At 34.8% G+C, this 17,706-nt stretch overlaps 1 protein-coding gene across 1 annotated transcript in view; it reads right to left on the bottom strand.

The window, feature by feature from the left end:
* Positions 1-3,037: 3,037 nt before the first annotated feature.
* Positions 3,038-17,706, bottom strand: part of LOC129217111 (zinc finger MYND domain-containing protein 10-like) — a 59,860-nt gene continuing 45,191 nt past the window's right edge. Inside the window, exons 9-11 of the mRNA XM_054851362.1 lie at positions 11,190-11,308; positions 6,990-7,115; positions 3,038-4,435 (exon numbers count right to left, since the gene is read on the bottom strand). Coding sequence (XP_054707337.1) covers positions 4,360-4,435; positions 6,990-7,115; positions 11,190-11,308 — 321 coding nt within the window. The 3' untranslated portion in view covers positions 3,038-4,359. The remainder of the gene's footprint in view (positions 4,436-6,989; positions 7,116-11,189; positions 11,309-17,706) is intronic.

The raw sequence follows: 17,706 nt of genomic DNA, 5'->3' as shown, positions 1-17,706 counted from the left end.
AAAAACCGCCAATAACGGGGGGGTCTGGGGGCTCTCCCCCAGACTTTTTTTTAATTGAAGTCCAAAAAACGCAATGGTAGGCCATTTTGGTAAAGTTTAGGGACTTCTACATCAATTATTTCAAGTTGATAGTCCCAAAATCATAATATTGGGCGACCTTCAAAAATATTAGAGAAAGAGGGGGGGGGGGGGAGCGCCCTGCGCTCTCCCAAAATTGAAGCTTTAAAAACGAAATTGTACTAAATCTTTCATAATGTTTTTCGGTTTTTGAATGCATTATCGAGGGGATGGAGTTCAGGAACATTCCTTCGGCAATATTTCGAAATTGAAGTTCCAAAAATGCAATTTTAGATGATGTTGAATAATGTTAGGGGTAACACCGTTCGCAGCTCCTCGTGATTAGTTTTTTGCCGATCGTAAACGTTTTTAATGCAGCAATAAAATCGCTTGGGACATAAGATTTCCACATTTACAACATGAATCAATTTTGATCGGAAAGTCTACCAAAGGTAGCGCCAATAAACCAGAAAAGAAGGAAAGGTGGGGGAAGGGTATGGGCGACTAATGACAATGCTCTGGCACCATTCCCCCACAGTCTTCATTTGAAAAATAATTCTTAAGTGGAAAAGGTGGAAGGAGAAAAAAGTGGTGAGATTAGCAATAAAAAAACCGCTTCAGTGAAATAGATATAGTTTTTAAACAAGGTACACTTTTTAATGTTTATTAACTAAAAAAATAAACAGGGGAACTGAATCCTTACCCCAGGCAGGGCCTTCGAATCACATCCCTCTTTAGGTACTCAAATGTAGCCTAAAATGGCCTTTTAAATATTTCAGCATAAAATTTTTTTTGGATGAGAGCTCCCAAACCCTCCTTCCTCTGAGTTCACTACAAATGCCCTCAAGTTGAATTTTTAAGGCTTCAGTTTCTAAATTTTTTTCTAGGAATAGTACCCCTTTTACCTATAAACATGACATTTCGGAAACTTTTTGAAAGAAGCGTCCTACACCCTTCCCCCTTAAGTCATCCAAAGATAGCCCAAAACAGAGCTTTTAAAATTTCAGAAACTGAGATATTTTGGGCTGAGCGGCGAAATACCCCCCCCCCCCCCCCCCATCTCTCATTGTGATTACTAAAAGTAGTGTAAGTTTGTGTTTAAGATTTATTTTTCTATTAAAAGAGCAACTCCTCGCGCCACATCGCCAAAGACAACCCAAAGTTTTAAGACTTCAATTTCGAAAATGTTTCGAGAAAGACCCCTGAATTCTTCAACTCTTAACTCACTCAAAAAAAGCCAACATAGCATTTCAATACTTCAGCATGACGAAATTTTTGAGGGAGAGAGCCCCCCCCCCTCCCCCCACGTTCTAATTCCCCTAAGTTTACTAAATTTGACTTAAATTTGCGGTTCTTTTCATCCCCGAAGTTTTAACAAATTAAGTTATAAAATTTATTGAGAGAAAGCCTTCGAATTCCCTGTTCTTAAGTCCTCGAAACATTACCTAAAGCTAAGTTCTGAATACTCCAGCTTTGAATATTTTTCGGGGAAGAGGGACCCCGAACCCCAAAACCGTTTAAAGTTGCGCTTTTAAGACCCCAGTTTCGGAATTTCACCTAAAGAGCGCCCTCTCGCTCCTCTTGACGTTGTCAAAGACAGCCTAAAAATTTTACTTCAATTACAAACACTTTTCGAAAGAGGGTCCTAAATTCCCTTTTTCTTAAGTACAGCCTCAAATAGTTTTTAATACATCAGCTACAAAACATTTTCATGTTAGAACACCAAAACCATATCTCATCAATTCACCAAAGATTGCCTAAATTAGTGTTTTTAAGATTCCAGTTTTCGATTATTTTTTTTTAATCCCCCTCCCCGCTTTTACATCATTAAAGACATCATAAACATTTTTGACTTTTAAATTTTTAAGAGTTTGCAGAGGATAAATCCCGGACCACTCCTAGCTTTAAAAATGGTTTTCAATTCAGTTTTCGATATTTTATACTGGAGTCCTTGAGTAGCCCCCACCCCTTAGACTGTTCAAGATATAAACTTTTAAAGACATCAGTATCGTGGGTTAATTTGCGGACTTACCCTCTTTGCAAGAGCAGCAATTTTTCGCAAACTCGTGCTGCTTTTATTTTTCTGGTTTCTTTAATCTCCCCCATACTTCCATTTTAGCAAATGTTAGATTGAATGACATTGGAATTTAATGATTCTTCAAGTCTTTGTCAAAAATGCAGGAACGGTTGCCCATCGGGGTTTTAAACCGGCAGCATTCGCTCTCAATCGGTGATTCAGACTCAACTCATAGACATTTTAAGAGCGCACATAATTTTCATTTATGCGTGTTCAATTTGTAAAAAAAAAAATAAAAAAAAAAATGGATGATCGAAAACAGCAAGAAAAAAGGCTAAATTTTCAATTAGAGACGATTATTTCGAAAATTCAGGGAGAATAGCGACCAACTCCGCAGTCTGCAATGCAGTGAGTTCGAAATAACAGAGCTGTACCTAAAAAAAGTCAAACGGCGCGAGTCTAAAAGACACTCCTCCAGAAGCACGTTGCAAACAAAACAAGCCCATGGCGAAAAATAAAGGGAATGTCGATGTCAATTCGTGGTTATAGAACGGTCCAGTAATATTACAGCATATTTTTCTAACACTCAGTGTTTCTTTTTTAAGTAAAAACTGAAAGAAGGTCATCGAATTTCTTTCCGTCCCGACCTCCGTCTCGGAAATTTTGTCCAAGACGGAAATCCGTCCTGAGACGGAAGGTCTTGCACCCATGTATCTGTGCTTTGAAACTTTTCATGCGGCTTTAAAATATTAATTGTTACAATATTCTTCAAGTATTTCACAATATTAAGCGCAAATATTTTCCTGTTTTGTAGAAAATTTATTGTTTAATTTTGGTTTTTTTAGTTATTGTAAAAAATAATATATTTTGCATTTTCATTGTTAAATATCAATTATTTTCATCCAATTTTTTGTTATGATTGAAATTTTTATATAGTCTATTATATAATGAAAAATGGTTTCATTTCTGCTTAAAGTATACATTTTATCCATTATTATGTATGCGTACTTTTCGAAATTGCTTATTAGGCTTAGCGGGAGAAATTGTCCCGGCCTGTATGCAGTCCGCGTGTAACAGCTGCCGTCCTGAAAGAGCGCTATCTTCTGAGCACTGCCGTCCCGAATAGGTTAATGGATTTTTTGGTTGCTCATACCTAGTTATGTGTAGGCATTACAAAAGAAATAGAATCAATTCCTGTGTGATAAAAATAGAAACATGTCCTGAAATCTAAGTGAAATTCTTTTAGTGAATGCATACTGTTCTCTTCATACAAGGAAGTAAACATTAACCTAAAGATAAAATTTTTTCCTCTGCTAATAAGACTTTGTATGAATTTTATTTTCTTTTTTCTACGGACATTGTTTGTACATTCAATTATTTTAAAGGAAGAAGTAAATATTTTGCCAAGCCAAAAATAAGAACAATAAATGTTAAAATCATAGTTCACAGAAGAAATTTACAGTCACAACAAATTATCTAAAATACACTTTATGTGTATTCAGGTCAGGGTTACAAGGAACTTTTTTTTTTCATTCAGAAAAAGTTTTAAGCTTCTGATACTAAACAAGTCACCAAGAAGCTAAACATGCAATTTTTTTGCTAACCTCTTCTGTATCCGAAGGACGCACAATAAATATTGGATTCACGAAAAATATTGAGCGTTAATAGAATTCCATGTTTTGCTTCTTTGTGGCTGCTGCTTTGATTGAATGGTTTTCATTATGAAACTCAAACTTTACGTGTTGATAGGGGTTTCTTCATAACCTTGATACATATTTCAAATAATTTTGCAATTTCGTACTTTGATAAGTTTTTCCTTTCTCATTTTTTTTTTATTATAGCAAGAAAAACTTTGTAAATGCATTTTTTTTGCTGTATTATGTATTGGAATCATTGGTTTTGGAATCATTGACACAAGTTTGATTTAATGTGCCTTTTAACTCAATTGCATTGTTATTGTACAAGTTTATATTGATTACTTATATTAGTTCTGTTTTTATTCTCACTAATATTTTGTCAGTATTGTTCAAAGTATGTGTGATGCATTTATTACTACTGAGTATATTAAGCTTTTGTCACAAGAACTTAGATTAGTCAAAATTATATGTTTTGCAGTATATATAAAAATATATATTTGTTAAAGTTACGTTTTGCACTTAATGAAAACAGCTGAAATCATTTTTAAAAATAAATAATTTTGATACAGCTTTTATTCCAGTATGGTTACATACAATTTTACTTACTTAATATTTCAAAAAACAATATACTATACATTTCAATTTGTATCATGAGGTTGATGAAGTAGTTGCTGTTAAGTCACACAGGTTTCTATGTTTTTCCCAGTGAGAAACTTGACAAGCTCTATAATAAAAAATGTTAATAAGGTTACTATTAGCATATTAACAATCTTACCAACTAAAAATACTAATTTTATGTAATATTAATAATATTCTATGCATTTTTTAAACATCATTTGATTTGTATTAGGCAGTAATTGTGCAAAATGAGAATTTTTAAAATTTAATTTCGTTAATTTTTAATTCCAATTTTAAGCGTGATTTAAAAATAAATTATGCGGTTGGGGGTAAAAAATGGGTTCGTTTCCAAAATTTTAAAAGCATTTTTTTCTGAAAGAGCATGCTTAAAAACATAAGATCTGACCATTTTTTAAATAATTAGTTTAAGTTTAATATTTAAAAAAATATACTTAAATCGGTGCGCTTTCATTGTTTACGCTTCTGCCGATGACATCACAAATGATGAAATGACATTCAGTGTTGCCATTCACAGAGCAAAATGTTTAATTCGTACCTTTACTCGCGTGTATTGGCAAGGCCATGGTTGATAGCAAGCGTACAGCGCAATTTTAATTCGCTTCCTGATTATCATAACGTGGAAACACGGTAGAAAGGTACGCCAAAGAGCATCATTTGTGACGTCATCAAGACCTTGTTTGAAAAATCGGACATTTAAAAAAATAACTGTTGGGAAAATGAAAGTATTTTCTGGGTCCAAGTTATTTTTTTTGCTCATTCTATCAATTTCAGTGACTAAAAGTACTACTTTTGTCTGAAGGAAACACTCCTATTCTCACATGCCTTGATTTTCAAACCATTAAAAAGCTTTTTAAAAATTTATTTAATTGTTTAAATGTAAGATTAATTTTGCTCAAACTCTCCAAGTTGCATAGAAAGCAGGGGAATGGGGGGACACATTTGAACATGGGACACTTGTGAATTTGCTGTTTTGCTAAGATAACTTCAAGCGAAAAATCTTCAAAAATTCTCAAGTAATGGCAATACCGGTCCTACTAAACTCTTGGCCAAACGTTTGGAGCAATGAGCCATTTTATGTTTCTGTGGAGGAAACTTCTTAGTTCGAGCATGTGCTGCATGTAAATTTAATCAGTCTTTTACTCGTGAAAACATATTTTGAACTAACAGTTAAGCTAAACTGAATTGCTGCAAACCATTATATGAACATTCAAGTAAATTCATAACAATGTTTAATTTTTTCCAAAAATTAAGATTTATCTTTTTATTTTTGCATGTTTGTTCTAAGGTCTTTTGTGAATATAATGTCTAGGTGTACATGTGAACAGTTCTCATATCCTCTTTGTGATGTTAATATTAGTGTAGCACATTATATGTGTTAAAAAAATATATAAATATTTATAATCATTAATTTGCTATAATCAGATTATAAATTTGCTACTTATTATTATTACTTAATATTTATTTATTTTTATTAATTAGGTTATTAATTCTTTTTTTTACAAAATAATTTGTCTATAATTAAGTGTTATATAACAATTACAGGAAATAAAAATACACAAAATACTTTCATTTAGTTAAAAAATGAATATAAAGAACATTTTAAAATACATTAACGTACTCTGTATGAAGCTTAAAAGCAATATTTAGTTTGACCAATCTATACATAACAAAAAATTTTTGCTCTATGTAGTCTTCTAAGTTTTTTCTGTCAGAACAGGCTACAAGACTGCAAAATTTGACAATGAGCATCTTTACTCACGTGTATTGGCAACGATATGCTTGATAGCAAGCGTAGAGTGCAATTTTAATTCACTGCTTGATTATCATAGCGTGGAAACGTTGTAGAAAGATGCGGCAAAGTGCATCGTGTGACGTCATCAAGACCACGCCTTGTTTGAAAAATCGGACATTGTAAAAAATTAAAAAAAAAAAAAAAAAAAAAAAACTGTTGGGGAAAATGAAAGTATTTTCTGGGTCCATGTTTTTTTTTTTTTTTTGCTCATTCTATCCGTTTTAATGACTAAAAGTGGTACTTTTGACTGAAGTAAACCACCCCTTTGGTATATATGTACATGTTTTATTTTAAAGAGTTTTCCTAAAAAATATGATCTTTTTCCTATATTTTAAAATCATGCTCACATGTGCATCAGGGCTAGTGTCATGTACGCCCCCCCCCCCCCCCCACCATAGTGGCACACGTGAACAATTGAAAACATTTTTTAAAAATACCGTAAAGCAAAGAAATATATATTTTTTGAATATGAAAACGTTCCATGACACAAAGAAAAGACTATTCAATCGTAGAGATATTTGTACGCTGAAAAATTGATAATATTTTTTGAAAAATAAAGAAGTGAAAAAGATTGTTCATATGTGCAACCCTAGCTGTTAAGGAATGAGAAAATGCCTCTGTGTTTATTTGTTTGTTGTGAATTGCTTTTGTCGCTGTTGCTCATTTTTACGTTTTTACCTTCTGCCTTTCTTGTTTGGAAGTTTGTTTCTTTTTAAACTACTGGATTTTTATTCTTATTTTATTTGTTAGTTATTTTTTAAATCTAATTTATAGGCAAAGCAATTGTTTTTTGAAAACATTAATATTCTGCAAAATTTTGCTGTTTGAATCAGAAAATTATTCTCACCTTCCACAATACCATTCATTTTTACACCTGGAACATCGTTTCAAACCTCTGCCTCCACAGGCTGCACATGAAGGGGCGTCTGGTAGCATAGCTTCTATATTTTTCAAGTCAAAAGTTCTGCATAACCTGCTCTCATAAGAAAACCGTTAAACAATTAGAAGTACTCAAAATTATTTCAAATTTTATACATTATTATTTTTTTTGCGAATTATAGCTAAAACTATTGAAAACGCAAAAATAGTTTCTGTAGAAAATTCTTAGTTTTATGCCTATGATGAAAAGCGTCAAACATTATATTCTGATACATAGACAGTTTTTGAAATCAAAATACTAGTTTCATAAATTTAAAGCAGAAAATTTATATTTTATCATACAGGGTGCGCAAGGGAAAAAAAACTGCCACTGCAGTTTCTCTGACTCTAACAATGTGGAGTTGTCATTGTCAGGGCCTTGAATAGGGTATGGTCAAGCATTTTAATTGCCATTGAATCAAATTTATATTGTTGCACACAGCCACATTACTGTCGATTGACCAAGTACACCACTTTCATTTGTCGCACTTAGAGATTGCAATACCGGACCAAAAATGTAATTTTTAAAACGTGATACGAGAATACCGTTATTAATATCGGTATTAGGAATTTCTTAGGAAATTATCGAAAAAGTATTGTTTTTTGCCATATTTCATAACACTGTGCGAAAAAAAAAAGCCTTATTTATGAAAACTAATTTTAAGCAAATATAAAATGAAGGAACAAACATTATAAGAAAAAAACAATAATAGTAATATACATAATGCATCTATTGAATTGTCACTAAGACTGGAACTAATTTTCGTGTACTTATTTCCTGCAGTTGAAAATACCCTGAGTTCACACTGGTTGGTGGTACTGTTAATAATGCGCGATACACCTCGTCTAATTGTCTCGAAGTTATTTATCTTTAAATAATCCAGTCTCTTGCCTGCTAGTTTTGAACAAATCATATAGTGTGTGTATTTCTTGCGTATTGTGTGATATAGCCACTTGTAATTTCTCTTCGAGAAACAATTCTTTTTCAATATTAACATCACCTTCAACAATTTCTTCTTGATCAGGATAGGTTTTTGTTTGCGTTTTATTAACCCTTTGGTTTTAAACTTATTATGAACTTTACTATCTTTGATCTTTTTTGTTAGTTTCTCTTATTCGTTTTCTTTTCTAAATTCTTTAATTTCGTACCTCTCCTCCGTAAAAAGTTTTAAGATGCTACATAATTTCTAAGTGTTATCTTGCCAAGTATACAGCTAAATTAAAAATCTATGAATATTATCCCAGAAAATAAATTTTCTTCCTGATAAATATTGAAAACTTCATTGCGAGCACAGTGCTGTGACGGAGAAACAACATTTACAGAGACTTACTGTGCTGCGAGGACAGCATAAGATCCTGTTTCTCCTCTTCGCTGAAGTCAAGGTTTTACCTTATTTTAAAATCTAAAGCAACACAACTGAAACGACATTGCTCTGATACTTTGAAATAAAACTTCCCATTCTTAAAAAGCTTATTGTAAAGAAACTTCAAAAGTTCGTACTTAAACTATACGAACCCATCACGAAACTTTATTTTATCTCTTTCTTTGAATTCTCTTCTCTTTCGTTACTTCTCTTACTAACTATCGCTATTTGCAAAAACAGATTCAAGAGCAAAAAATTAAAAACTCTAAAAGTTTAAAAAAAAAGTAAACCTGAGTATTTGATAAAGATATTTAACAAGCATTTTATTTGTTCTCAAATAAAATGAGCAACTGATAAACAATTAAAATCATTTAAATTTTTTTCAACCGTCTGTCAGTAATTAAGCCCCGTGAAAGGCTTAGAACTTTATTTAAAACTAGCAGTAACCGCACGGCGTCACCCCTGCTAAATGAAGTCCGGTGAATAAAAAAATTAATGCTCCTCCCCCCTTCTGATGTGAAATGATCATTTTTCTTCAACTAAAATTTGCATACACTTTTTCAAAAAAAAAAAAAAAAACCTATTGAAGTCTTTTTGGAATTTAAAACTTTTCGCCAGAACACATAAAAAGATAGACGCCTGCGGCGACCAGCTGGTTCTCCTTTCTGTGCAAGCAGCCCCAAAAGGAGGGCGTAGATCATTGAGACTCTCAATAGTCTAAGGAGGAGGAGAAGGAAGAGGGGGGGGGGTACTCTCAATGCCCATTTTGTCGGAAAATAACAAAAAGCACGTCCACTTATGTGAATGCTTTATTTTTTCAAAGTCGGGGTGGCGGCATCGATCATCCGTTGAATATGGCCTATCTATCTCTTACTGACCATCTACCTATATCGACCTATGTTTATTTATCTATACAATCTATGCATATTTACCTCTGATGGTAATTGAAAATCTTTTTCTACGTATATAAAACAAACATCATGCAAAAAACTGCGCGCTTTATTCATTTAACTAAAATAGCACCAAAAAAAAAAAAAAAACCTCCGTTCTTCATAGTGTGCAAAAGATTAAAAAAAAAAAAAAAAAAAACCCTCACTACTTTTATTGAATCAAATGCATACAAATATGATGTAACGTTAAATAACAACAGTAAAACGTCCGAGGGAAGGGGAGGAATAAAATTCCTAAATGAAAAAAAAAAAAAAAAGAAAAAGAAGCAAAAGCAAGTGCTGCAGTTGGATCACATGCCCATGACGTCTTTTCCATGGCGTAATGACCATCCTAAAATGAAGATTGACAAAAATTCAGCTCAGCTTCGAAATCATGCCGTGCTCCGCATTAAAAAGATTGTAAAAAAAATAACTATTGCGTATTTTTGAATACTTTTTTTTTCTGAATGAGGTGAAATGTCACACACACTTTACTATTACATATTTAAATTTCTAATCAGAGGCCTGTATACTTTTTGCAGGATGAGTTTAGAAAAAATTAAGTCTGGGAGAGAATGCGAAATAAAGGTTTTTTTTTTTTTCAAAAATTCATAAAAAATACAAAAATTGCTCTATCTGCAAAAACTTTTTTTATCATACTTGAAAATAAATTTCATAAATTTTAGTATAAAAATATTTTTCTGGCGCAATTGGTTCGGAGGAAGTGGGGTAAAAACTGCTAAAAACCACATAAAACATTGAATAAATTCTTTTCTAATTAAAATACCACTATAAATTATAGCCTTCCTCAATAAATGGACTATCCAACACAAAAAGAAGTTTTCAATTCGAACAGCGCGTTCAAACAAACAAACTCTTCAGCATTTTCTAAAAATGCTCATAATCCCTGTTCTATGTAACTTGGAAACTCCAAGAAAATTCCATCATACGCAGAAAACAATCGTTCATCCGACTGGTACCAACATTTTAAATGTGTGAGGATTTCCACCACCAAAATTCCGAAGAATGATAATGCGATTTTTAATTAATGTATCCGGTAATTTAAGTCCTACGGAGATTAAACCGGGCTTACTTGGCAAATTTCGAATTGTTTGTAACTTGTTCGATTTGTAACTCTTAAACGTACTTGAAGCAGTCGTAAGTGAAAACATGAAAATGTTGTTCATCTTTCTTACAGACGGTTTAGTTAAACTGATTATAACTCGCGCAAACTGGAACAAAAATCTGCCTCCCTTGGAGCGATTGCCGCTAAAATTGAAATAACTTTTTTCGGTGTAGGTTCACTTACATACCAAATCTCATCTGAATCTTCGCATTACTTCTTGAGACATAGCAGTCACAAACAACAATGAAGAACGTTTAATTGTGCCACTCATCGTAAACGCACTAATGTCCAAAGTGAATGGTCATAAATCTTGAAAAAATGACTATAGGTGGATTCAAATAGTAATGTATTGGTCATTGTGGGATCAAACATCCGTGAAAGCTTCCCTAAACAAGATGGTACTAAAAAATTAGTTGGAATCAAAAGCAACAAAAATTTTAACTTTCGGAAAAAGTTTGAGGAGAGTTTTGCCTAGCAAAGGATAGATAAGAGTTGAAGATGTTGGTGATGGTATGCGTGTATGCATGTACATAATCTGTAAAAATTATTTAGAATTTTTAAATTTGTTATGAAATAGTCTCCATTGCAGTAAAAGTGAATGCTTTTGAATTTGCTGTTCAAATGCATAAGGGAATTTAACCGGCGTGTTACTGATATTAAATATTTTAGTGTACTGTTCATGCAAAAATATTTGTTTACATGTAAAGTACCTTTTACAAAAGTTCTTCAATTCTTCTTCTGAAAGTAAAAAATAGTTTTCCATTTGGAATTTGGAAATTTGTTTCCAATTATGATTTTTACTGTGCATGCTTTCCCAAATTTCAGGAATCTAAAGAAAAGAAAATAAAGAATAGATGTTTTATTTGTTTTTAACAACAACTCTTTTAAATGTGAAATAATAAGTATTTTTTGATTTAAAAAAAATGACTTTGTTGTTTAATTGGTTTTCAGAAATACATACACTAAAATCGTGTTTCGGAAACGCATACGACCCGGTTACTCCAAAAAAGTATTATAACTACCGAAGAGTTGTTAAAAAATAAATGCATAAATGAAAATAGGTTCAAAAACGAAGCTTTAAAGAAATTTAATGTGATTGTGCCATAATGATGTGAAGATTCCAAAAGCAGTAAAATATTATACGCTAGAAAAATATTCTTTATAAAATATTCTAGTTTTATGATTATGGTTACAGAATTCATACTTTAAATGGGCACATATTCATACATTTATTTGAATTGATTAGCTTTTCTAAACCCCTCTCTCCAGTTCTGTTTTTAACTTCGAAATTTTGTGTCAGAAAAAGATCATAGACAATTTTTTAAAGACTATTTCTCAGTTTACTTTCTCCGTCATAATCCTCATGTTTTACTTCCGCTTAATAATCAATGCCATAAAAGGAATAAATGAATTATTGATAAGTTTAATCTAAGTAATTTCTATGTTGAACTGAAGCAAGCACATATTTGTGAGCATTTTTAAATGCTTTTTTTTTTCACTATACATCTGTTTAAACTGTCAGAAACATGGAAAAAAGATTAATAATAGTAAATATAATCTATCCTCTCTTTATGTGCAATACATTTATGTTAAAACGATCGTCGAAACAGTTTTTTTTTTCCATTGAAGGATAAGTAACAAGTATGTTTTAAATTTCAAAACGTAAAAAAAAAGTTAAATAAAATGTGATTTTTTTTAACTTCAAAGGACTATTCCTACTAGCTTGGTTGACACTAAAAAGTATGAAATAAAATAACCATATGATTTCATGATTGCAACAATTGAAATTGATCTTGAAATCTTTTTGTTAATTCTAAAGCAGCCAGACAAATTAAAATAAAAGTTTCGAGAAGAAGAAATAGGAGGTATACAGCTCTGTACGAACAGCTTTTACTTTAACGCCTATATTTCTTCTCATCTCAATTTTTAATTTTAGTTTTATTGGCTGCTTTAGAATTAACATAGACATAAAGATATTAAGATTAACTTCGATTTTTGAGTTTTACAATCAATAAATTCAATATCAATTTGCAATCTACAAAATCTCTTTGATGGGAATTCAATACTTGTTGGAGACCTCAACGCTAAAGTGGGATCCAGAGTGGGGATGTACTGACCAAAACCGGAGAGGTGTAGAATTAATTAACATGATCGATGACAGTGGCTTTATTTGTATAAATGATGGTTCTACAACTCATACTTCCTATAGTTATAACTCTTCGGAAGTTCTTGACATATCTGTTATTAGTCCTATCCTGTATCTGGAAGCAAGTGGACTGTCTATTGTGCGATGAGGTTTTGTCAATGAAGTTATCGCACCGATGACTAATTTAATTAATACATTTTTAGTTGCAGAGTGTAACTGGAGTCCTTTTCAGAAATCAATACCTGTATTTGAAATTATGTCTTTATTTCCTCCTTGGTGATATGATACAGTGGTATCCTAGGCGAGATATTTACATATGAAATATGATATTGCAAAAATAAGTTCTCTCGAAGCATATATAGATTTGTAAAACAGGCAAAACCATTATTTGTAAATTTGCATTATGACAAATGAAGAATCATTTATGCAATTGAAGTTACAGTTATTTAAACTTAAGGTTTGCATATAAAGTTTATAGTTATAAAATGCCTATTCGAGAGCATGACGGCTAGCAGCCGACTTGGCTGACTATGAAACTAAAATGCGGTGCTTTAACAGAGAGAGAGCAACTGACTCAACGTTAAATAACGGTTATCACAAATTGGCCATTTCAACTGCGCTTGCGCACGGACCTAGCTTTTTGGGCTTTCTGTTTTAAGATTTCGTGTTGCTTGTTTATATTTAGGCTGAGCGAGAGTTTGTAGCTTTAGTGTTGTTGTTGATTCAGTAAACACTATCATCTGACTCCATATTATTTATTAATCTTACAATGATACACACCAAATCAAACGCGTCTGTTCGATCGCCGAATTGTTTTCGTTCCACTCCTGCTCTCCGCTCGAGTTGAGTTGCTCGCTCGCAGGAATCAGTGACTTCACTTCACTACACACTCCCTCCCTAGAGCAAACGATTAGGAATCATAATCCTTTAAATGAGGGGGGAACCTGACAATCCTTCCGCTGCGTGTGGTATGAGTGCGATTGCTCGGCGGTGAAATTTCCTCTCGAAATGCACCTTGGGTGGGTTGATCCGTGAAATCCCTGTGTCTTTGGTTTTCGAGGGGTTTCTCGTCGTTGTCCTTTACGATAAAGCATGGTTTCAGTCGGTCAATTGAAATTCTTTTGACAGTTCCATTGATTTCAATGTCAAAATACTTTGGTGACCGATGTTTCACAACATAAGGCCCAAGATAAACTGGTTGCAAAGATGAAGTGACGGCATTATTGTAGACGAAAACGTGTGAGCAATTCAAAAGCTGTTTTGAAACGAACACGTTCGTATTACCATGGGTAGTCGTTGCAGAAGGTTTTAGGTTGCGGATAATACTTTGTAGCCTTTGTACAAACTCTGAATGCGTGACATTAGGAATGGTGTCAACAAACTCTCCGGGTAAACGTAGAGGACTTCCGTAAAGGAGCTCGGCCGAAGAGTATCCTATGTCTTCTTTCAGTGCAGAACGCAATCCGAGGAGAATCAAAGGTAAAGCGTCAACCCAAGATTTGCTTTGTTGTAAATGACATCTCAAGCTTGCCTTAACAGTCCTGTGTTGTCGCTCAAGCAGTCCGTTCGATTGTGGGTGGTAGGCTGTTGTTCTGGATTTTTGAAACCCGAAGTATTTGCTCAAAGATGAAAAGATTTGACTTTCGAACTGACGTCCTTGGTCAGACGTAATACGTTGCGGTATTCCAAAGCGTGAAATCCAGGTTGAGATCATGCCTGTTGCAACTGTTTCTGCTGATTGATCTGCCATAGGAACAGCTTCAACCCATCTCGAAAAACGATCAATCATCGTTAGTAAGTATCTAAAACCTTGACATGGTGGCAGGGGTCCAACGATATCAATGTGAACGTGCTGGAAACGTTCGGTAGGAACCTTGAAGTCCATAAGAGCTGATTTGGTATGTCTTTGTACCTTGGATTTTTGGCATTCCACGCATTCCCTGCACCATAACTGACAATCTTTATTGATATTTGGCCATATGAATCTTTTTGTAATTAATTTTCTTGTGCTTCTAATTCCTGTATGAGATAGGTTATGAATGGAAGAAAATAACTGTCGTCGGAAGTTTGGAGGGATGTAGGGTCGATTACTCTTGGTGGAGACATCACAATAAATGGATTCGTCAGTTTCTGGAATGGATATTTTAACCATTCTCAGCCTTGGGTTATTCTTCAAAATTGTTAAATCGTGATCATCTTGAAGTTTTGCAATAGCTGCGTAATCGATTGGAGATGGTGCGGATATTGTATCAATTCTGGAAAGGGTATCAGCAATAATGTTTTCTTCTCCTTTGATGTAGCGAATATCCGTTGAAAATTGAGCAATATAACTCAATTGTCTTGCTTGTCTGGGAGAGGCTTTGTCCAAGTCTTGTCGAAAAGCGTATGTGAGGGGTTCGTGATCCGTATAGATTTCGAAAGGCCTTCCCTCTAGTAAGTATCTAAAATGCTTAACTGCACTGTAAATGGCCAGAAGTTCACGATCGTACGTGCTGTATTTCCTCTGTGCCGGGGATAGAGTTCTTGAAAAGAAGCTAAGAGGTTTTTTTAATCCAGCGATTTCTTGTTGAAGGACGGCTCCGATGCTTATGTCTGAAGCGTCCGTTACCAAACTCAGTTGAGCCTCTGGATCTGGATGTGATAAGAGAGTCACCGAACATAAGGCATCCTTGAGCCTGGAAAACGATTCACGACTTTCGTCAGTCCACTGAAGAGGTTTGGTGCTATTCTTTTTATGGCCAGCAAGTAACTTGGTGAGTGGTTGCTGTATGCCAGCGCATTTAGGAATGAATCTGTGGTAAAAATTTACCATTCCCAGGAACCGTCTCAGGCTAGTGGCAGAGTTAGGTTCGGGATAATTTTTAATGACATCGACTTTGGATGTACAAGGCTTCATTCCCTCGGAGCTGATTTCATATCCGAGAAATTGGATGTGTGTTACACCAAATATAGATTTAGAAAGGTTAATGCGTAGACCATACTCGTTCAGTCGCTCGAAGAGAAGGAACAGATGTTTTTGATGTGTCTCTTCATCCTTCGAAGCAATCAATATGTCATCTAAATAACAGAAAAGAAAGTCTAATCCCTGCAACACAGTGTTTATCAGACGTTGGAAGGTCTGTGCTGCATTGCAAAGGCCATACGGCATGAAGGGGAACTCGAATAGCCCAAAAGGCGTGGTTATGGCGGTCTTTGGGATGTCCGCTTCATGCACCGGTATTTGCTGGTACGCTCGCAGTAAGTCAATGGATGAAAAAATCTTAGCTCCATGCAGTATATGGTTACAATCCGTTAGAAATGGTATCGGATAACGATCTGGAACCGTAACGTTGTTAAGGGCCCTGTAGTCCCCGCAAGGTCTCCAATCACCTGATTTTTTCTGGGTTAGGTGTAGTGGGCTATCCCAACTGCTCTTGGAAGGGCGGCACAAACCTTGCTGTAGCATGTAGTCAAACTCTTTTCGAGCGGCCTTTAATTTTTCTGCGGAAAGTCTGCGCGCTTTACTATATACCGGTGGTCCCTGTGTGGTGATGAAATGTTCAATATTATGATTTACAATTTTAGTATTTACAATATTAGGTCTTAGCAGATCAGGGAATTTTGAGACTATGTACATATATGGCTGTTGCGCTTCTATTTCGGTGATGACTGGTCTTCTCGTTGAAAAAAACGTTCCCTTTGTTGACAGTTTTGTATTTCTATCTATTAGCATTTGATTTTTGCTGTCGATTAAAAGGTTGAAGTTTGCCAGAAAATCTATCCCGATGATTGGCTTGTCGACATCGGCTATTATGAACGGTCATACAAAGTCTCGTCTGAGGCCAAGATCGAGTCGTAACAGTTTCTGCCCAAAAGTTTTAATTTTCGAATGGTTTGCTGCAAATAGTTCAAACTTATGTACATTTTTTCTTTCCGTGAGCGTTGGAGGAATTACAGAAATCTCCGCCCCTGAATCCACCAGGAAAAGGGCTGCTGATGCTTTGTCACTAATGAAGAGGCGACTCAGCTCCGCCCCTAGGCTCCCTGTCGCCGTGGAAAGCCGGGGTATCAGTTTTCCTGCACATCGGGGCCCTCACGCCGTAGTTGAAGAGACATACTGCATGGTTGTAAGCATTTATACGCTTTATCACCAAACTTTGAATGGAAGTAGCATATTCCGTGCTGATCGGAGGGTTTGCGGCTGCCAGATTTGCTGTGGCTCTTCCCACTATGCTGACGACGAGCTGAGGAACGTCCCCTTTTGTTTAAATTTTCCACCAGTATTCGGAGATCTGTTATCTGTTTTTGGAGGGATTCCAAAGTAACCATCGACACATTAGTATGTGACACCGAAGCCAAATTGTAATTATTGGGTGATCGAAGGTCCCAAATTTTATCAGCCATGGTGGCCAGTTTATTTAAATCATCGTTGCTGACTGATAGAATGCTGCGCATGTCCATTGGGAGGCGTTGCAAAAACAAGGTTTTTAGAAAATTTTCACTAACCTTTTGGTCGGCAAGATTTCTCATTTCACAGAGTAAAATTGAAGGTTTACGATCCCCAAGTTCAATTTGGGTCAACAATTTTTGTGTCCTTTGGGATTCACTGTCTGCGAAAGTCGAAATCAGGCGATCTTTTATTGCGTCATATTTGTTGTTGGGTGGTGGGGTAACTAAAATGTCCGTAACTTGCGCTAGGATTTCCGCCTCTATGGAACTGACGACTAGGTCGAAATTTGTTTCGTCACTTGTGATTTTTGCACGGCGGAACTGTGCTTCTAACTGCAGAAACCAAATCCTGGGATCAGGCTTCCAAAACGGTGGAACTTTCACTCCAACATGACCCACAAAGCAGGCTTGCTCAGTGCTTTCGGTTTCAGAAAGAACGTCCGTTGAAACGCTTTGTTTCGGAATTTCTTTATCAGTTCTCATTTTCAATGCACAAAATAGTCCGGAGGTCACCACTATAGCTTTAGTGTTGTTGTTGATTCAGTAAACACTATCATCTGACTCCATATTATTTATTAATCTTACAATGATACACACCAAATCAAACGCGTCTGTTCGATCGCCGAATTGTTTTCGTTCTACTCCTGCTCTCC

The sequence above is a fragment of the Uloborus diversus genome, chromosome 2, assembly GCF_026930045.1.
Source record: "Uloborus diversus isolate 005 chromosome 2, Udiv.v.3.1, whole genome shotgun sequence".
Taxonomy (NCBI): domain Eukaryota; kingdom Metazoa; phylum Arthropoda; class Arachnida; order Araneae; family Uloboridae; genus Uloborus; species Uloborus diversus.
Note: the sequence above shows the minus strand (reverse complement) of the source record. Positions and strands in the feature narration are given on the sequence as shown.